Source organism: Neodiprion fabricii, chromosome 4 (genome assembly GCF_021155785.1).
Source record: "Neodiprion fabricii isolate iyNeoFabr1 chromosome 4, iyNeoFabr1.1, whole genome shotgun sequence".
NCBI lineage: Eukaryota > Metazoa > Arthropoda > Insecta > Hymenoptera > Diprionidae > Neodiprion > Neodiprion fabricii.
This window is the reverse complement of record NC_060242.1, coordinates 21242320-21264049: the sequence shown is the minus strand read 5'-3', so window position 1 is coordinate 21264049 and position 21730 is coordinate 21242320. Positions and strand designations below refer to the sequence as shown.

Sequence of the window (21730 nt, the reverse complement as noted above, 5' to 3'; positions counted from 1 at the left end):
TAATTTACCGAAACAGTTACGTGTATGCGGGCTGGACGCACAATTTTTAATATATCAATTCAATGTTATCTTCGGGTATAATCACGAAATTTACCAAGGTCATTTGAAAGTAATGTGGTTTTCGTCCTTTAGTTTCAAGTAAAAGGTAAAAATAATAACGAAAAAAGTCAGTAAAATCAAATAAGAATTTCAATAACAGGTTGTCGACTCATGAAAAGTCAGAGAGACAGAGCGAAAAAAAGTATATAAAAGAGAAGAAACTGTAACACACCTAATTGCGCAGGTATCGCAACGCAGCACAGACTGCACCTGCATTATATTATATCTCCCCGAATATTTTGCAATCCATTGCACACATGCCGTAATTTTTTATTGCGCAGCTGCAAATAATTAAACTACTCTTCGTTGTAATTTATCATACGCATGGTACCATCCAGCAGTCGAATTTTTTCAATGTGAAAGTGTTTTAACCGGACTTGTCACGTAGATATTGTATTTAGATCATCGGTGTAAGAAATTTATTCAACTATTTACAATCCGTCGTTTTACCGTCAAATGTAGACTATTAATTTCAATAGGCGAAACAACGAAAGTGCTAAACAATTGTCACGCATTTATTGTATTGCTACATTTTACAACCTTGTCACACGCAAACAGGATAACGAGGAAAAAACCGCAGGCATAAGTCAAGCAAAATGCAAATATAGTCCGGAATTCTCAATTTCAACTGCATTGACAAGTACCATAAAATTCTCGTCACGCATCGGCAGTGGCATGTTTTCAGGAAAAAATCTTGGCTTTTTGACGAAACACAATAACTCGTTAAAAATTATTCGCTGTATCATTATGTACAGTATCGCGCAGCCTTCCTACGTTTTATTCCTTCTAGAAATAAAGAAACTGTTGAAAAAATTTTCTAAATGTTAACTTTTCCGACTCGCGTTAAAAGATAAGAATTCTCACATTTTCATTCCCATTTTTATATCATACCGAAATTTTAACTATGCTACATCCAAAAGTATTATATGTATACTAGGGTGAGCCGAAAAAATTAACCTATCGAATCTACGGTCTTAAAAGGGCCTATTTACTGAGAAATAAACTCTCCCGTTTGAAAAAATTTATAGCTCAATTTTAAAAGGTGTCGCTGGCCATTTGAAATATTCCATTTAAATAACACGTAAACAAATTTTTTTCCATTAAAAATGCTGCAACTATTGAACCGTTCGAATGAACAAAAATTTCCAAGCATATTCTTGCAGGGCATTAAATTCTGTAAAAAACTCTGACGTGAAAGTCGAAGAAAAGCGGAAATATGCAGTATAGCGTTAATACAAAATTATAATCGAACTTTAACGAAAAATGAAGAACAAAAACAATTTATTTTCAAGTAGTGCAATTACACCGCCAGCAATATCCTAGTTGTAACAAACAAAGTTTAATCAACAATTAAAAAGAATATTAATAAATAAATGAGTTAAAAATCTACTTCTTTGACGACTCTAGTTCATAAACAACATCTTCCATACACCTCATTTTATTTCAGTTCAAGTTTTTTCATTTAGTATGGATATTTGCAATCGTAGAGCCCTAAAACTGCATATTTCTGCTTTTCTTCGACTTTCACGCCCCGTAAATATACCAATTTTTGAGTCTCGAAAATCGACTCACGGGTCTTTTTTCAGAGAATTTAATGCCCTACAAGAATATGCCTCGATATTTTTTTTTATCTCCAACGGTTCAAAATTTACAGCATATTTAATGAAAAAAGTTTTGTTCCCTGTTATTTAAATGGGAAATTTCAAACGGCCAGCGACACCTTTTAAAATTGAGCTATAAATTTTTTCAAACGGGAGAGTTTTTTTCTCGGTAAATAGACCCTTTTAAGACCGTAGATTCGATAGGTTAATTTTTTTGGCTCACCCTAATGTATACACATTTAACACATTGAATCAAGCAATCGTAAGGACAATACTGTATATTCTGTTTGAAAATATAGGACAATTTGCACCGTCTTTTTTTTGTCCTTTAGTTTTGCGTTTGTTAACAAGCGCCTGATGTGAAAACCGGTTTGACAAAGTAAATGTGCGCGTGTGTGTGTGTAAGGTGGTAATAGTGATGTCAGCGGTTTTGCCATTTTTGTCATCCGTGTTTCGCCTCTCATTCTCATCTACTTCGCATACATGTATAGATTTTTGTTCAGACACTGTGTTATTCCCCTTTTTTCCAGCGCAATTAGCTAAGGAATTTATCTCTAAACGCTGCAAGATCATGGTCGAAAGTGGTTGCAGCAGTCTGCAGGGTCAAATGCATTCCTACTCAACCAGCTTGAAACTTACATGCAATTACCTATCGTCGCATTCTTCGTATTGGTATAATTTACACCTGCAGCAATTATTCTAGCTCATTAATTGTAGAATCGGTGCGGCGTAACGACAAAGGTGCGTTTGCATGAACAACGCGTCTCAGCAGCGATTCAATGCAGTTCTGTGATTATAAACTCCGTTTCGCGAAGGCGGATTGAACGAAAATTTGAAAATTCGAAAACCGATGAACCTGAAATCATGACTTCGGACACGAAATTAACCGGCATATTTTTAGAATAAAATCTTTCTTTTTCTTTGATATAGCAAAACTGTTTTTAACACTGGATAATCGAAAAACATTTGCAATATTTTTTCAACTCCACCTTTGCTGAAAACGCAGGTTCAAACATTTTCTTCGTGTTATTAATGCCGAGTAAAATCGCTATAAGATCAAAAAATAATGAATATACAATAAAATGTTGTAATTTACGGTGATAAAAATTTATCGACTCACTCTTGCGGCAATATTTTCCATTCTTGTTCGCGGTATTGGATAATTTTGACGAATTAGCCGGCAATAAACATTCCATGGAATTGGTCCGAGTCAACGACATCCTGAAGCCCTTCCCCATTATGATACAGTACAATTTCTATATATGTACGTATATAAATTGCAGGAAAAATTATTCCGAATAAATAGAAATAATAAAAAACAAATAATTTGTCTTCCTCTTTCTTTTAACTCCGAAGTCAGTCACTGATCTGTGAAATTTCTCACTATATCCATAAAAGTATAATTAATTGATCGAACATTTGTACAATTTGATCGTATAATTAACCGTTGATTATAAACCGTGTGCGATCGATGTTTCAATGAAAACTAGAACAACGATCGCTGCACGATACTCGCTTTATAGAATAATAACAACAATAATTGCTGAGTGTAGAAAAGAATAACGAAGAAAAAAAAAAAAAAACTTCTTCGTTCAACGCAGTCAGCACTGCAATAATGCATTTATTTCATTGTACTCGAATCATTATGATACCCATAATGATACAGTCGCGAAACGTATTTCCGGCAATGATTTTCGTATACCCGTATCGTCCTAAATTTGTCGCAAAATCGATCATGTAATTATCGTTCCGATAAATTGGTTAATTATCGTGGATTTTTTTTTTAACCCCCCTTCTAAGGTTTCTAAAGAAATGGAAATGAAAAACGAACGAAAAATAAGAAGACGAGGAAGGCAAAGTGTCGTGTAATAAAAACACGAGTTTTCCTTGACACGGGAACGTCCAAGAAATTAATATAATTGATATCAGCAAGTGATAAATATCTCTGACATTCATAAAACAGCGGTAGTTTAATATCGGGAAAAATAAAAGTTTGCGGGATCTGATATCTCGATTGCAGAATTTACATACGTTTGACTAAAAATTGTCTCCAATAAACTTTTTCCCACCCCAAAATTACGTTATATCTGACGAGGAAAATTTTTAAACCCAGTTGCAATAATTATTGCCCCACAAGTATAAGTATATTACAGGTATAAGCGCCAATTTTGTTATCGAATCGGTGTTACATTCTATTCTACGTGCAAATGTCTCTTTTGCAAGTCATTGAACTCTCATCTCACTCTTTCGCTTTATTGTCTCGTTTCATCTCGCCGTAACTTAACGAAACCGTTAAGTTTCACATGCCGAAATGGCTGAATACTTGTTAAATACACGAAAAAGAAAAAATTGCGAAGAAAGAAAAAGACACTACATGATTTTACTTTACAACCGACCCAAATTTAGAAACGAAATTTATTAATATCGCGAACAAAGTTGAATATACAGTTACAACAATTAATATCTGTTAATCCTGCAATGATTATCTTGTCGAATAATTGCGGTACAAATTTTGTTAACACAACTAACCCGCTAAATTATCTTATGTCATTAATTATTGACACTCCATTACGATCTTATCGCATTTTCTAATCTGAATGCCGTGCTGCCGCTGAGGAATATTCCTTAAATACAACTTAAAACTCTTCGTAGGGAGCTGAATTTTTTTTCCCCTATTATTTACTTGCTCTTTTCCAACTTTCCTCAGATTCTTTTTTCTTGGCTTTGCACTTATCGTCAAAATTAAAAACGGATTGAAAATCTAAATACGTCGAATCTAGACATCGAATAGTGAGATGAACGAAAAACATTATGAAGAATAAAAACATTCGGAAAATTTAACCGAAACGTAAAAATTCTTGGATAATAATTCTGTGAATAATTCGAGGCTAACAAGCCGACTGATTTCAAATGGACTTGTATAACATCATTAATTCCCGAGGTGATCGTCTCTTTAGAATCTCATATGCATGCAACATATATACATACCGCTGTTTAGAGCCAATCTTATACGATATTTTCGTCATTTTGAATTCGTCTTTCAAATACCCGGTTAGCATTTCCAAGGTTTCTAAAACAAGCTGTCCGTGTAAAGATTGTTCAGGGTCATTTGCAGAAACACTGAACAGGTTCATCGAGTTAATTCGAATCGAATCGAATCGACTAGACTAAACGTGAAAAGAAATGGGGAATTTTTCTTTCCTGGCAACTTTGACAGAGCAGAGATTCTCTGAAAAGTTTTTTAACGCAAATCGTTACGCTGACTCAACCACCGTAAGACACTGGTCATCGATTCGAATATCATCGGCGTTCCATTTTTTCTCTTTCAAATTATCGTCTCGTTTCGTTCTTCCAAGTCTAAAAATCGATCGAATTCTCCTCGGATTTCTACCTCAATTTTCATTCAGGTAATATGTGCGACTTGTGATTAAAACAGGAATATAAACGAAATTTGAAAGGTTTAAGAAAAAATCCAACGAAATGATCAAATGCCGTAAAAGCGATTTTCAAAAATAGCATCAATTTCTGCTTTCTTATGCGTATACGTTAGTTTAAGCATTTTTGAAAATTTTCAAAATGTTGTTCTTACAACACCAACGTAAAAGTTCCCGCGATTTCGAGAGATTATCGTTCCATCAAAAGTAATGAATCGGTGAAAAAACTTTGAAGCAAAGAAGATTCAACCTCATTTCAAAAATCGACTAAAAAAACAAGAATACTGTAATCAAACTCTATACAAATCGAGTATTTTGTTTCTCGCTAATGTTCGGGCGATATTAATTGCAATTTTAGTAACTATAAAATTCCTATGAAAATCGACGAAAGAAGAATCAAAGTGTAAAAAATGATTATTGGTAAAACTCGTATTAAATGAAGTTTTATCAGTCACAAAATAACAAAAAACGTGTTTATCACAATATCATGTGCAAACAAACCGTACGTCTACAGTTCCTACAAAACCGATGAAAATCACACGAAAATCAACGATTCATAACGACGATATACTTCCGTATTTTCCGACGCTATATGACGTAAAGAAACGAAGCGACGATGTATTATTACAGGTAGGTATGCATACATGCACGTTGTATCTCACATCGCAATTATTATTTCCCTTTCCCTTTCCCACCGTATTTTCCCCATCGTAAACTTGCTTTCTGTTCTACCGTATAGAATACATTACAACCGGCCGACATCGTGATCGTCATCGTCCTTCCTCGAGGGTGGTAATTAGTTATTTTCTACATATTTTACGAAACCTTTCAACAATTAGTGCCCGGCGTGCACCGTTAATCATCGGTGTTATTCGAATGTCAATCCCCCCCCCCCCCCCCCCCCCCCATTCTTCAAAGTCTCAAATCCAACAACAAGTTTATAAAAGAGAGTATAACGATCTTTCCCATCGTGATTCACTCGCTATAGTTAAGGATGTACGTGACGTATATCAAAATGAAAGGTCTAAAATGTATCGAATCAAAAATATGACAAAACGAAAGTTAAACAGGTCCGAAGCTGATCACATTGGACTGATTCAAGGAAGTCTCTGCGATCCAGATAAGCATGTTTCGACACGAAATTTCATTGCGAACACCTCGTTATTAACAACGTCGGAGAAATCGCACATTACACTATTTTTCGCCGCAAAAATCCGTGTAGTTAGTCCGATTGTATCGAAAAACAGCTCATTTTATTCATCAATAAATTCCCTACGAATTGTCTCACAATCAGACAGATTCTTTCTTGAGTTCATCGGTATCGAAATGATTTGCAGACGTTAAACATTGCGGCTTGACAAGTAAGTAACACGTAACATTGTCAATCACAATTCGACTCTGAAAAACCATTTCCAAACGAAATCGGTTACAGATAATTAAATTCGAACAAACTGTATGAATTTCGTCGATGAAATCACAGTAGAATAACGATGTTTCTATGAAGTAGTTGAAACAACGAGGTATGTACACTTAAATTTCAATAAATTTTACAGTCAAGTGTACTGTAAGTCAATGCGATTGAAATTCCTGTTTTTCAACGCTTTTTCAATCCGACTTCATCAATTAACAACCCAGCGTAATATATTTATACACATCCGTGTCCATACCGATATTACGATGCGTCACGTCCTCCGCAGAAGCGGCGATAGTGAAGTGCGGTGAATTTTTGCGTTTGAGTTGCCCGTCTCTGCGTGTGTTGCAAGAGTCTCATTTCCCCCGGAGCATTTAGCAGCTGGAGCAAGTTTCTCGGGGCAAGGAGTCGGCTTCCATACGCTGCGTTCGACCAGTTGCCTTGCAGTTTGCCCGGAGTTGGCGGCAGTTTGACTCGAGAACGTCGCTCCTCGCTCCAATTTCGCGTCTCTCTGGAAATAAGAACAAGTAACGATAATTATTTTAAACGCCGCTCAATGGGAAAATACACAGGCGATTGTGTCGTTTGGTTATAATCATCGGTGAATAATTTCTACATCGACGAATACAGTGAAAAATTTTACGCGATCTCAATTCGGGATCAAGTACAGTAAACGATATCTAAACCTCAGTCTGAAATCCGGTTACATGTATGCGGCATTTGTGCTACCGCCGGGTAATGTGACGTTAATAGTACCGGAAATCGGAGTTTGAGTTTGTTGATGAGGTGTTAATAAGTTCGATTTGAAGAAAAGTTCGTTCGTTAATTAATCAATCCTCACTTTCGACGTATTATAATCAAGGTTTGTGGATAATTATTATTTTTACCTACCCCTATAATTTCGTTTTTCTACGTTTATTCATGAGAATCGTTAAATATAAGGGAATGTTCTAAAATAGTGATAAATTTTTTTGTTTCACTAAACCGAAACTATCAAAATACATGCTAGTGTTCAAACTTCCTGTACCATATAATACAGTCGTATGATTAAATTATACATCAATATTAACGAAGATTCTAAAATCTCGATTGATCTATTTTGATTCAGCAGATTCACAAACCTTACGCAACTTTTTTCTCCTCTTCGTTTTAATTTTTTCTACTCTTCTTACGTAATTATTTGATATTTCGAATGACAAAATCTGATCCGATGTTGTACTGGTTTGGTTATACGGTTGGTTAGAACTCGCTTTCTTTGTAACTGATATTACGTAGGAATTACGGAGCGAGAAAAAGAGAGCAAAAGTGACGATTTTATCCAGTGATTCTCAAATAAGTTATTCACCTATCGTTCATTGTTCGAAAGTGCGGTATTTAATAAATTAAAAAAGTCAAAATGACGTAAAATTTATATTTTTCGCTCCAAAATTCTTACTTAAAATTACATTTCTACCGCTATTTACATAAATAAGGTCGTGAGATATCGTATATTGTGATATTGTATAAAAACGCGTCTTGACGAAGCATCGATTGTTAATATCGTCATTGTTATTTGATATTAACACAACATTCGGGCATGTGACATTTTTGCTGACAATAAAGACGTAATCGAAACATCGACGCATGTGTAATACGTATATGTGTACACACACACACACACACTTACAATTAATTGTGTAATTTTCACAAGGGAAATTGCAGTTTTGATATTGTTTGCAGCTGATTTTATGCACTGTATTATTATTTTATTAATATGTATTTTAAATTCTTGCTTCTGAATTACCTCACGCTCATATTATGTATCTATGTATTTATTTATTACACATGTACATATTATAAATATGCTTACACCAAAAAATGCCACGAGTAACGGAAATTTTTTCTCTCTCTCTCTCTCTCTCACGTATTCCATCTTGACTCGGGTATATAATTATAGTGTCCGTATAGAATTTAGCTTCGAGAATGATAAGCGAAACGGGATTTCAACCATCGGGTATTATATTTTTCTTTGTTTCAATTTGTCATTCAAATATAGTATAAATACGATAATAGTTATTAACAAGCTTCTATAAATTCATGACTGATTCGTCCAGTAATCCTTCGATTTCTTATTTCGAATGTAAACTGATTGAAATAAAAATACCACAGTAAGGGAAAAACAATAACGAAATAATACCGATTTATATTATTTCATTTCACGCAAATCATAGGGAAAGTTGTTATTGAAAAGCGTGGTTTAATGACAAAAACGCATCGCATGCACATCCGCCTGCATGTTTAAACGTTCTATTTAAGTGAAAAGGCATTATACCATCAGGTATACTGCATATATCATACAAAACTTGTTGAAAATTTGCAATTTACGTAACGCCTTTCTTAAAAGGCAAAAAAAAAAAGGGAGAAAGAGAGATACTCTCACTCTCGATCGGCGTAATAACGGCTGTTGCAGCGTGAATTCAAAACTGTAAAGCTGATCGAATCACGTGTATATATTATATCTATATTAAACATCGATGGAAATTTACACATTGACAACGATGCATCCCGGATCTTCGATCTTACTGCGGCCTGATTAAAATACCGGCATGTTTACCACAAATAAATTGAAGATTATATTTATTAATTCTGAGTGAACGTTGAAAAAATAAAAACGAGAAGGAAAAAAACGAAACTGCACAATGATGTTGCATAAACGGCGGCCATAAACTGTGTAATTTAATTCAGTACGTCACACTAGCTTATAGAAAGAAAAAACAGAATTTATTAGTAGAGCCTCGATTATACCTGTAGTTGTATAATATATGTTAAAGGTATGTAATATGTATATGTGTATTCACGAAAATATAATATATTTTATATTCTCTATAATGCGGACATGTTACATAAATCACTGTATACGGTGTAATATAAACGGATTTACTCGTGAAATTTTTAAGAATTTTGCAACGCTTGCATATTAAACGCTGCACATTGGTATACAGCAATCAAAAGTTTCGATATCATAATATAGGTATAATGTACTTGGAAAAAACAAAATATTTAAAAATAAAAAAAACTCGTCAGACTAAATTTACCAAAACAACGTAAAAAGCAGAATTCCTACTGGTTTTTAACCAAACGGTAAAAATAATTTTGACCTGTTTGACAAGAAAAAAAAACCACAAAAAAATACAAGTTGTTCGAGTTTCGATAAAAACGGAAGAAGAATTTTTTTTACTCATGGATTCAATTTACAACATTCAAATCGATCGTCGATAACTATAATGTGAACGTCGTGAGAAGTTTTTTTCGCATTGAAAAAATCGCAACTATTGTGAGATGTTTAAATTTTCAACCCTACCGAGTTTAATTTATTTTTCTTTTTTTCTATTTTCTTTTATCTTTTCGAATATAGGAAAATAATTATGCTTTTGTAAACTTAAAATGATGGAAATGATTTATACCGACGACGACAGATTGAAATAACGTAAAAATTCAAATGCGCAACATTGTTGTAAAAAATTAAGCTTTCGTCTACAATTCACATTGCCTTCGATATTAGACACTATACGTGTACCGATAACGTACACTACAACGTTTTCAGCTGTAAACGCGAATCATGACCGTCTAAAAATGAGAGAGAGGTGCGTACGTAACTATATATATATACATATATATATATATATATATATATGTATATTACGTACAACTCTTGTTTCACAATACGCATACATACGTACGGTACGAATGTACAAATTATACTACGCTACACCATAAATTAATAGACGTCATCATTGCACCGTAGAGTAATTATTAACAATATATACATATATGTGTGTGTGTGCGCGGGTGTGTATAAAATGTGTCGTGTAATAAATAATCAGCAGGTTTCACCGGTAGTTCGAATTACAAATTGGGAAGTACCTACGAGAACAGACGTTAAAGAACTTTCAGAAGTAGAAAATACCAAGGATTATGCGATGTTGAGCGTACGCAAGTGCATGTACATTATATAAATACATGATACTGATGTACGTGTTACGATATATCGCGAGCTGTTATAATTTACATATTGTAAGTGTATAAATATAGAGTCGTATATAAATATACATGTATATTGAGGTGTGTATGAACAGTAATGAGAAATCGCCCGAGGGATCCTTACAGATAAATCCTGTATACATAGGTATATATATGTATATAATATATTGCAGAAAAACAGTTTGAAAATTAAACAGAAAGGTGTGAAAATAAAAACAATAAATTATATCACACTTTGACGAAGTGTTTCATTTCTAATTATTGATTTCTTTTGATCTTTTTCGTCTTTCTTCGTTTGAGAATCACGATTTTTTCATTTAGATGCATTTTTTTTTACGCTCGTTTGATTGTTATACATCTGTACTTTGTACTTCAACACACTTTTTAAATACTGCATAATATGCGTCAATATTGACTATATAATATTACTTCATATCGGTGATACGGAAAATTGGCTTTGAATTATAATTTTCAAGGATATATAAATTTAGTGCGAAAGCTGCGGCTTCAAGTTACTCAATTATTTACACATACGCTTATATCGACATGTCGTATTTCTCACCGAATGATTTCCATTTAAAGAGATTTCGACAACGGATTTCAGATTTGAAGTTGCGCGTTGACAAAAAAAAAAAAAATTTCGCTCGCCATAGCTGATAAAAGGTTCTATAAGTAAAACGGGTATCGTTACAATATTATGTATGCATAACGGTCGAAGTGTCGTAGGAATTTAAAAAAAATGTGGTAAAAGTAACCGTTTAAAAGGATTGTGGTTGACAATACAACATTTTTTCAAAATCAAGAACCATTGCTCGTGCATAGTAACGAAAACTAAAAATTTTCCTCTCACCGTCAGCAGTTTAACGCGCAACTTGAATTGAGTCCACGATTTAATTGCTTGGAGTCATTTCAAATTTGTAATTTCCAAATCGTTTCAAACCACTGTGTGATTCTGCAGTTTAAATCGCTTAAGCATGACTTGAACATATCGTCTTAAAACGACACTTGTCAATTAGTGACAATCATCATGCTGTGAAGCATCGATTTAAAAAATTCAAGAATCATGCGGTAGCGATGACTGAAGGTAAAAAGATTTCTTAACCGTAGGATATATAACAGAACGACAATTATTATCGTGTATCAATAAATGATGCTCTTCATTAATTGAATTTCTCGATACTGCACCCAGTAAACGGGAAATAATGGAAATTTATATAATGAGAATTGTTTTGATGTCCGCCGACCCGAATTTTACAAGAAAACGAATCGTGTAACAGGAAAATAAATTAGATTTAATCGTTCTATTGTCTTGAATACGTATCAAACGATCTGGTATCTTTGGAATTCCTTTTCTTTTTCTTTTTTTTTGTTTTGTGTTTGGATTGTAACAAAATTTCAATTCGATCCATTCTCTGATACGAAATTCCGTATATATTAACTTCTATTACATTCTTTTGTAAAAATTTAAATTTACCTCGAACAAGGTTTAAAACGTTTAAAAACTTAGCGCTTTTATTGTTTTCTTCTAGTTTCTTTCATTTTTAATCCAGTTCGATCCACTACGAAAGATATCGAATATTTCTTACGGATCGATTCGGATTGATTTTCGCTTAATCCGATACGTTTTCTTGATAATTTCGGGTTGGCAGACATGACAATAAATCTAGTTTAACACGGTTCAATCTTTCTTCGTTTAATGCGGCAAAGAAGAAAACAAAAAAAGAAAAACGTCGGTTCGATCGAAAAGCGATTCAAATTTTTTATTCCGGAGAAAAACGAAAGAAACGGACAGAACGAAACCTGATTTGACCAAATGGCTACGTCTGCCAATTATAACAACACTATCGCTAAGGAATGTTTCACCACCGGGCAGAGAATAGGGATCCAGAAATTTTGAGTAAACAAGTATCGCGACTCTATAATATATCTATAATATATAATCGCGTAGATCCTCGTATAGCTTATGACAAGACTTGTTTGCCCGCAACTGAAAGCTCTCAGCTGTGGTAATGATTTCAAGAATTCTGACGTGGCGACCTACGTGTAATGTGTGTAAGCATGTATTCATGTAGATATGTATCTTGTATGTAAGTACATACTTCGTGACTAAATAATATATATCTATGTATATATACATTTGAAATTTTCGCTTAAAATTACTCAGACTTTACACGCGAAGATAAATATTATACACAGTATATTATATCGAGAAAAGTTTCTAGTTCCGCTTGTCGGTTTTTATTCTTTATTACAACCGAAGAATGTGATTTTTCGTATACAAAATGAAAATCAGGCTTGTACTGCTGCAACCGAAAAATCTAGCATGTGTTACTATTCTTTTTACTTATCGTCGATCGTGCGATATTTTCTTTTAACTATCGCGATGATTTGATCTTGGCGCAACTATAAATCGATTTTAAGATCTTACTACATATTCAGTAACCGGGAAATGTAGTATCAACAAGTATAAACGCATTAAACCGTTACTAATTATATCACGATCAATAATTATTTCAGCCGTGAATAGTACATTAATATTCAAAACGATACCGATTTTTGATCAGAATTTTGAAGTAGTTACGTAAAAAATGAAAGTTTATATCGATTTTAAGTACACGTCCAAATATACCGATACGTCGCGCAACCTCAACGTTGTTTTCCGAAAACCAGTGCAGGTGCAAGCCAACAACACGATTGCCATGAATAACCCGTACATCAGCTTATTACACATTGTGGTAGGAAAAATAGCTCGATCAACTTGTTTTTGTTTTTTCGTTTCAGACAGCAAGCATCATGGACATAGCCGGAGGTGCAGCGGGAACGAATGCTTCGCTTGAACTAAAAACGCGTAGAGCCCAATTTCAACCACAGACATCAACAGTCGCTACGAGACGTAGGCAGGCGATATGCGTCAGAAGGGCCTTCAAAAAATACGGTCCAAAAAAGAATCCGAATGTCATATTGGACGGGCTAAACATGACTGTGCCAAAGGGTTCGATGTTAGTAAAGGAAAAAAAATAATTCTATAAATACCTATATGTACAATTTTATAACATTGTATGCCTAAATTTCAATTCTCAACACTCTTACATATGTAATTTTATAATTCCAACGGTAGAATTTGAAGAGCAATGAAAATAATGGATCTTTTGGGGTATTTTTGGTTAGTCGGTCATAGTAGGGAATTTGATTCAGATTTTACACTAGGAACGAAACTAGTGACAAACAGAATATCACTAGAATTGAATATTATCACTATTAGTAAAAAATGGTCAAAGTCAAGAAAAAAAAAACAATGGAGTGAATCACAGTATAGAATTCAAGGGGATATTTAGCACCAAATTTTCGAAGCGTAGAAAATATAAATGCTTCGAAGCGTCGAGACCCTGCTAGCATTAAAATGAGTCCGGTAAACATATTGACAGATTATTCAGACGATGTTGCAAGATTTATCAACTATAAAAGGAAGCGGTCGATTTTCTGCAGGAATCGGTAACCTCGCGTGAAATATTTGTCTTGAAAAATGAAAGTTTCATACGTACATTGTAAAAAGAGAGAAGAATCTATATTACGAAATTCACGCCTACGCAAGATTTGCTAAGTATTACAAGTTTCTACGAAATAGAAGCGCTTATACAGAAATATTTCACGTACTATGCATTCGCGTTAATAAAAGAAGTATTACTAACAACTGCAATAGCGATATTGAACTTATAAGAGTTTTCGATTAAGTTACAAATCAAATCTTGAAATTTCAAAGATCTTCGTATAGTTTTCCAATCATCGTTTCATACAGTATCGCATAAAAATTTTTAATATCATGATACGATACGTGTATTAAACACATTGCCCACCATGCTTGAATAGAATTGTGGCAATAATGTAGTCTGGCTGTAAGGTACAGCTACATATAACGTATTAAACACTCAACGAAGGACAGACCGTCGTATTATAATTATGCAAAAATGTTTTTGCTCGTTAAGTACTGACCCATGGACCTCGGAGTATGGATGACCAACCGGGTCCAAAGCCTGACAACAGCCTCACCTATACGCGTCTCCGTCACTTTCTGACCTAGCCATTGGCTCTCGGAATCTCACACAAGAATTACACGTATTCATACATGTGTAATCAATATACGTGGGATTTCTCTCGCCCTGATAATGACTGTAATTCTCTTAGTTTTTCTCTCGTATCTTTTTCTTCCTTTTCTCATTGTTAGCCTAATGTTAGAGGACATATACATATAACGGCACAAAAATAAGTCCCTAATACCATTCTAATCTCCACGACGATCTTCAGTCTCTATGTCTATGTTGCAGCTTATACGTATGATATGCATCCTTGAGGCAAACACAACGCACATTTCTCAATTACCTCTTTTTTGCTTTATCTTCGTTGCGTTTCTTTTGTTTTATTCAGTGTTTTTCTAAAATACATTTACACATTAATACGCAGTTTCAAACCGCTCCATTGACGTCACCGGATTCGCAATTAACAAACTAAAAACCTCCGGATTGGTTTTGAATAATTTAACGGTTTTAACCCGCAGATCTTGCATTGCAGTTAATACTGTCATATGTACGCGCGCGCGAAAAACGAGCACCGAACAGAGGAAAAATAACAACTAAATAACAAAACAAAAAGGAACCACAATTATATGGAAAAACATTGAATTATAACCGAATAACTGCGTACCTGCGAGCTAAGCGGTATAAGCCATTAAATATCCATAATATATACACGTTTAAATTTCTGATATCCGCAATAAAATATGCATTACAGATAAAAAATGGGATTAGTAATTTGCAAAAATTAATATTGAAATGCACGCAATCTGTTAATTTGCTATCTATAATGCATCCACGTTATACATTAATTATTTTTTTCCCGATACGTAAGCAAGTTCAAGTGTTTAATACTTTGGAGCGTTGTTAAAATATCAAGGTGTGTGTACCACGCGTTTATTATATCATACAAGCTAGAGCGCGCAGCACGGTTTCAATACCGCCTTTACCTATTAGCGACTCGAACCTTGGATGTATCTAAATATTTATTACCCTTTCGTACAGAACAACCTTGGGAACTTCCCAAACCTCTCCAGGTACAAAGTGTAATTCACGTAATTGTAAAGACATTATCGTCCATTTTAATGGCTTATAACTTCAGCAGGAATATTTTTCTTCTCTTTTCATCTATAAGATATACGACTTTAATAAAATCTCATATTTATGTATGTATATGTATACGTCACGGAAATATTACATCCATAGGAAATTTATAATCATGTGTGAAATTTAATATAATCAGAAATTTAAATAAGCAGAGACTATAGGTGATTGCGAAACGAAAACCAAAAGCAGAGGATGGAAATTGAAGCCGATCAAAAGTAAAGCCGAAAATCCAAAGTTGTCAATGTGATTCGAAAGTGAATTTTACCGCCTGAAAAATATTTAAAAATATTTATTGCATTGCATATTACCTTTCAAATTCACGTGACAGTTGATCAAGTTTTTTGGTAAAGAGTTGGAGATCAAAACTAGGCAACTTATCAAGGCGGATTATGTGCACGAAAGTCTGCGTCAATTTGACAAAATATTGCCATTTATGTTCATCGCTTTGCACAATTGTATTAATCTGAAAAATGAAGTAAACAGTGAGAAAATAGGGTGGGAACAAAAATGTAGAAGATTAGAGGAAGTAGAAGGGGTAAAAACATCGAATTTTCAAAAATGCTGATGTGAAATCTATTCTGTTTCAATTTTATAGTGCAGCAACTCGAAATATACAAAATAGTCAAAAAACGTAGACAGGTAAATCATAGAAAACCAAAATATAGAATCGTTAGAATTCTGTCGATTTTATGTTTTAGCGTGCTATAATTCTTATTCGTTCTGACGATTCTATATTGACTTACTATTCTTAACCTTCCTATAATAAATATTAAACTTTTTGTGTGTTTCAACTTTCACAAGCTTAAAATTCTACCAAATAGGGAAGAGTCATTGAAAATTTGATATTGCTCTCCCTTCTACTCTTGATTCTTCGCAAGTAATAACCTGTACTTGTGTTCCAAACAGCTACGGATTGCTCGGCGCGAGCGGATGTGGAAAGACGACATTGCTTTCCTGCATCGTCGGCAGACGACGGTTAAACTCCGGTGAAATATGGGTCCTGGGCGGTCGTCCTGGCTCCAAGGGATCCGGAGTTCCGGGACCTCGGGTGGGTTACATGCCTCAAGAGTTAGCACTGTACAGCGAATTCTCGATACGAGAAACGTTCATCTTCTTCGGGTGGTGCGCAGGCATGACGACCCAGCAGGTTGACGAGAAGCTCGAATTCCTGCTCAAGGTGAGTGTCCATTCGTCGGTCCATCTTCCCCCTAAAAAACTCAATAGAACGTTTTTTATCTCATTCCCAAAAAAAATTTCAGCTGCTCCAGCTACCGGGAGAAGATCGTTTCGTAAAGAGCTTGTCGGGAGGCCAGCAGAGGCGAGTCTCGTTCGCAGCGGCGCTGCTTCCAGATCCAGAGTTGCTGATCCTGGACGAGCCGACGGTCGGTGTGGACCCGGTGCTGCGGCAGAGCATCTGGGACCACCTGGTTACCATAACTAGAGACGGGAACAGAACTGTGATAATAACTACTCACTATATAGAGGAGACGAGGCAGGCCAGCATCATCGGTTTAATGAGGGGGGGTAAATTCCTCGCCGAGGAATCGCCCACCAGACTAATGGCCATGCACAGACTCGACACCCTCGAGGAGGTTTTCCTCAAGCTAAGCCGCAAGCAGAACATGGGACTGAGAAGAAGGAGCAGCATCCTTAGCAGCGTCGTCGGTGTTCCTCCTGAAGTGGTGGGTGAAAACAAAAAGTGTTAATATGTTGATACTGTATTGGTTTTGAAAATTTCGTAACTATTCGTTGTTCCCCTGAACGAAATGATGCTTTCTCCCGGGCTTCTTCCTGTTATACATTATATCTATGCATATCCTGATTCGCAATACTTTTTTTGTACGTTTCCTCGTAGAAAATGTTGGAATTAAATGGTTGATCAATAAGAAAAATAGAAGGTCGAAAGTTATCAAGAATATCAAGTTCAGGTTTGAATATAATTGAGAATCCAGCAAGTGCCACAAGTAAAATAAGAACTTTAGAAAACGTTTGAAAAATCGTAGCAGACAAGAAAAATAATCAACAGGTAGTGGAAATAATTAGTAATAGTTGAAACATTCAAAGAAAGTTCAAATAACACCGTATTTCGTAGAATGCAACTGTGAATATTTGCTAAAATTTTCTCACATCGTACAAAAGTTCCCTGATTCTGTCATCATGTTCAACGAGATTCAATTGATTTCAATGTCATTTATAAGATTCACCACGAAATATACCAAGCTGAATACACAATTTGCTAATTTCTGTACATTTTTTTACATGAAAATTTCTAAGATTCGCTATTTTTCTGCTAAAAATCATTGCAAGGGCAAAATACAATCGATTATCCTGTGTTTCAGAACATAGACGACGAGATGAGCGGAGAGTTTGGTGACAACGTCAGTATATCGAGCCGACGAAGAAGCATCGCGATAACCCCAACCGACGACGATATGGTGAGTACAATTTTAAAATAATTTTTCCAAACTTCTGGGTCAATACAATGGTGTCATTAAAGATATGAAAATCAAGCGATGTACAAGCGAATCTACATACCTGTCAAACGTTTACAACATTTAAGGTTCTCGATCTGCCACCCGAGGAAAAGGGATCGAAATCGTCATTCAAGATGCTGGATCCTTGTCACATGAAAGCTCTGATATGGAAGAACTTTTTATGGATGTGGCGAAATTTCGGGTGAGCATTTTACATTCGCTATTTTGACAATATTCCTGAAACAAACACAAAAAAGAACACATCGTTACTCCCCCGTTACTGACATGAGACTATTTCATAACTTGTTTCTCTCATTCACTTTGCAGCGTAATGGCGTTCGTTATCGGATTGCCAGTGGTGCAAATAATTCTGTTTTGCTTATCGATCGGAAAGGATCCGGTCGGACTGAAACTCGCTGTAGTAAACAATGAGCTCAACAATACATTGGATCCGTGCACGGTTTACGACGGATGTGACATGACGCTACTGAGTTGTCGGTACATGCAGCATTTGAAAGAGAGAAAGGTCGTTCTCGTTCCGTACGAAACCGACGAGAAGGCTAAATATGCGTTAAAGAAGGGATGGGCATGGGCGGTGTTGAACTTCCCTTCAAATTACTCCGAGTCTCTTATCGATCGAATCGACCATGGCAGAGACGCCGACGAATGGAGCATCAAGTATTCGGACGTCGATGTTACAATGGACATGTCGAGTGAGTGAATTACGAATTTCAACTGAATAACATCTAAGTAAAATGGATTTGTAATAATTTGAAAAGAAAACAAAGTTTCACCAAGTTTTGGTTTTATGTGACCGTAAAACCAAAGATCTGACAATCATTGAATTTCTCATTCGATCAAGAAATCAGCGTTGTAATGTATCATTCGTTTCATAGATCAGCAAATCGGGCAGCTACTTCAAAGGGATCTGCTATACGCTTTTATGGACTTCGCTAAAAATGTTTCGCACGATTGTCACTACAATGAAAAAGCTACCGCCATTCCGATGGATGTAAGTACATACATACATACAATATATAAAAATCGTTAAACTTATAAGGCAAGATGTGATATTTATGACAAAAAAATATGTATGTACCGTGGAATTTGAATTTCATTATCCTTCTTCAGTTCCGAACGCCGATTTATGGACCCAAGGAACCCAACTTCACGGACTTTGCTGCACCCGGAATTATATTGACGTAAGTTATCTAAAAAGAGAAGAAATAACGTTTTACGGGTCAAGTAATTTCTCGCCGAATCACGCATTTTAAGTGAAACCATCCATTACTGGTTAAGATTCCATAGGTAAAAAAAAAAAAAAATAATAAGGACAATTGGACTAGCGATCGGATATGGCAACATTTTCATTTAATTTTTTAGGATCATTTTCTTCCTTTCCGTTGCTTTGACGTCTGGAGCGCTGCTTCTTGAAAGAAACGAAGGTCTAATGGAAAGAAGTTTAGTTTCCGGTAAGTGAATAAGAGTGTAAGAATATTCCTCTAATTTAAAAGAAAAGGCCTTTGAGCACACGACCCCAGCTCTGCTTTCCAGTGTTGCGACAAGACAAAATATACTATCTTAAATTAAATTCACAATCCGTTCAACAAAAGGAACAAGTTTAACCTTCAATAACATACCACTTGTCACTTTCATCCATTCTCGTATTTGCAGGTATCACCGGTACGGAGATTTTGTTCGGCCAGGTGGTGACCCAGTTCGTTGTTATGTGCGGCCAAACATTGATGGTCCTAGTCTTTTCGTTCGCGGTATTCAAGCTGACATGTCATGGCAGCATCGCTTTGGTGACGGTTCTGACAGTGCTGACGGGGCTCTGTGGAATGTGCTTCGGTAATTAATCTCACAGTATTACCGGTTGAATTTTCGAAAAGATATGATTGAGCGCTACATAACATAATTGCTATCCGCAGGTTTCGTGGTTGCCTGTGCCTGCGACAACGAACGAAGCGCAACTTACATGGCGATGGGTTCTTTTCTGCCAATCGTCATGCTCTGTGGGATCATTTGGCCAGTCGAGGGGATGAATCCGGTTCTCAGATACATCAGCTTTATCTTGCCGTTGACGAAGAGCACAGAGTCTATCAGGGCGATGCTCGGTAAAGGATGGCCCATATCTCAGCCAGCCGTTTACGACGGTTTCATCTCCACGTTCCTGTGGATAATAATATTCCTCACATTATCGATATTGCTGATTAAGTTCAAGAAGGGTTAATTATGTAGGTAAATCAATTGGCGATCCTCCTCATCGCACCCCATCCTCATTGTACTTTGTTTAACTAGTGCTCATCTACAAGCGACGAAACTATCAAGGAGTTTATTTAAATCATGCAAATTGTTGTTTCTACGGTAGAACCTCGCTTATCCAACATTCGATTATCCAAGGTTCCGCATTATCCAAGACGCCCATCTCATCCGAGCACTCTGCATTCACCAATGTGTATATCTTCGGATAATACGGAGAACCCTGGATAAAACTGAACAATCTGCTATGCCTTATGTGTAAGAAATAGTTTTGTGTCGCATCTTTATTTGAATACGGATAAACTTGTAAAAGTTTCTTGCGATTTGTGACATTGCGAGCAATAATCACGACAGTTCCGATTCTGGAAGCTAGGGTAAAACATCGTAATGGCATGGATTGTACATGTTTTCCGTATTATAAGAAATTTCACGCATCCGAGTTATGCTCTCCCCATATTACCTCGGATAAACCAGGTTCTATTGTATTTCTATCTTCTTTTTTCACATCAACTTCGATTTGCTATTATTTAATTTTTCTTCGCAACAGCATCGATAACGCGATTTAAAAGATATTTTCGACCAATCAATTATTGTATAAATTATGTGATTTACTGATATAACGGATTATTTATAGGGTATTACGTATCTACAGTCGATTCAATAAGTTTTATGTATACACATATCCATTTTTGTTTGATACGTATAAAAAAAGGTATTCAACGCATCTCAGAGTGACGATGTTGTTCCAACGTGTGTGAATAATATAGTATGTAATTCAACAAAAAAAACTGTACATTGAAACGCAATTGAATAGATATTACTATACCTATTATGTGTACTTGTGAGCTATGTGGACTCCTGGAATCGAGCTTATATTTTGTATAATATAACAATGTGTAATAAAGAAGGTAATTAATTATATAATCATAATAATGCGTTTGAAAATATGTATCTGAGATACTAATGGAACCCGTTGTATACATTTTTTCAAACAATTACTTCTATGATCATGTCATTACTTGTTTATACAGGTGACTTTCTTTTAGTTCAATTCAATAGTTTTTGTAGTCTGTGACTTTTAAGTTATAAGTAGAAATATGTTAATTAATATGTACATTTGATAATTACATAATGTTGTAGCGTTGCAGCGAATAAACTGTCATAAATATTATGTGTCAATTATGCGACTTGCTGTTAGTATTCAACAGGTTTTCCGCGTATGGTGGGGTAAAACTTTCAGTGCAAGCACCATAAA

The 21730-nt window shown here is 35.3% G+C and overlaps 2 protein-coding genes across 4 annotated transcripts in view; one reads left to right on the top strand and one right to left on the bottom strand.

Moving 5' to 3' along the window:
* The window catches only part of LOC124181266 (ABC transporter G family member 20-like), a 37875-nt gene extending 30940 nt beyond the window's left edge, over positions 1-6935 (bottom strand). Inside the window, exon 1 of one of the 2 annotated variants that reach the window (XM_046567647.1) lies at positions 6802-6935. Coding sequence is in view for 1 of the 2 variants with exons in the window: in XM_046567644.1 (XP_046423600.1) it covers positions 2821-2938 (118 nt within the window). In the remaining variant the exon portion in view is untranslated. Of the gene's footprint in view, positions 1-2820; positions 2954-6801 lie in introns of those variants that run through there. The other variant, XM_046567644.1, reaches the window with a different exon arrangement.
* Positions 6935-21654, top strand: LOC124181267 (ABC transporter G family member 20). 2 transcript variants are annotated; one of them, XM_046567651.1, is made up of 12 exons: positions 6935-7072; positions 13347-13564; positions 16646-16916; positions 16999-17421; positions 18079-18174; positions 18300-18415; positions 18541-18926; positions 19110-19225; positions 19345-19415; positions 19597-19685; positions 19888-20064; positions 20145-21654. In XM_046567651.1, the coding sequence occupies exons 2-12, from the start codon at positions 13359-13361 to the stop codon at positions 20444-20446; spliced, it is 2253 nt and encodes a 750-aa protein (XP_046423607.1). In that variant the 5' UTR covers positions 6935-7072; positions 13347-13358; the 3' UTR covers positions 20447-21654. The 2 variants fall into 2 exon arrangements, with proteins under 2 accessions (XP_046423607.1, XP_046423606.1); XM_046567650.1 differs by having other exon boundaries at positions 7050-7407.
* The last annotated feature ends 76 nt before the right edge of the window (positions 21655-21730 follow it).

What these genes read in the sequence shown, in the direction of transcription:
- LOC124181267 (XM_046567651.1), top strand. Translation starts at nt 13,359, where the DNA reads ATGGACATAGCCGGAGGTGCAGCGGGAACGAATGCTTCGCTTGAACTA. An exon ending in ACTGTGCCAAAGGGTTCGAT is followed by an intron (nt 13,565 to 16,645) that starts GTTAGTAAAGGA and finishes TGTTCCAAACAG; the next exon opens with CTACGGATTGCTCGGCGCGA. An exon ending in GGAAAGAAGTTTAGTTTCCG is followed by an intron (nt 19,686 to 19,887) that starts GTAAGTGAATAA and finishes TCGTATTTGCAG; the next exon opens with GTATCACCGGTACGGAGATT.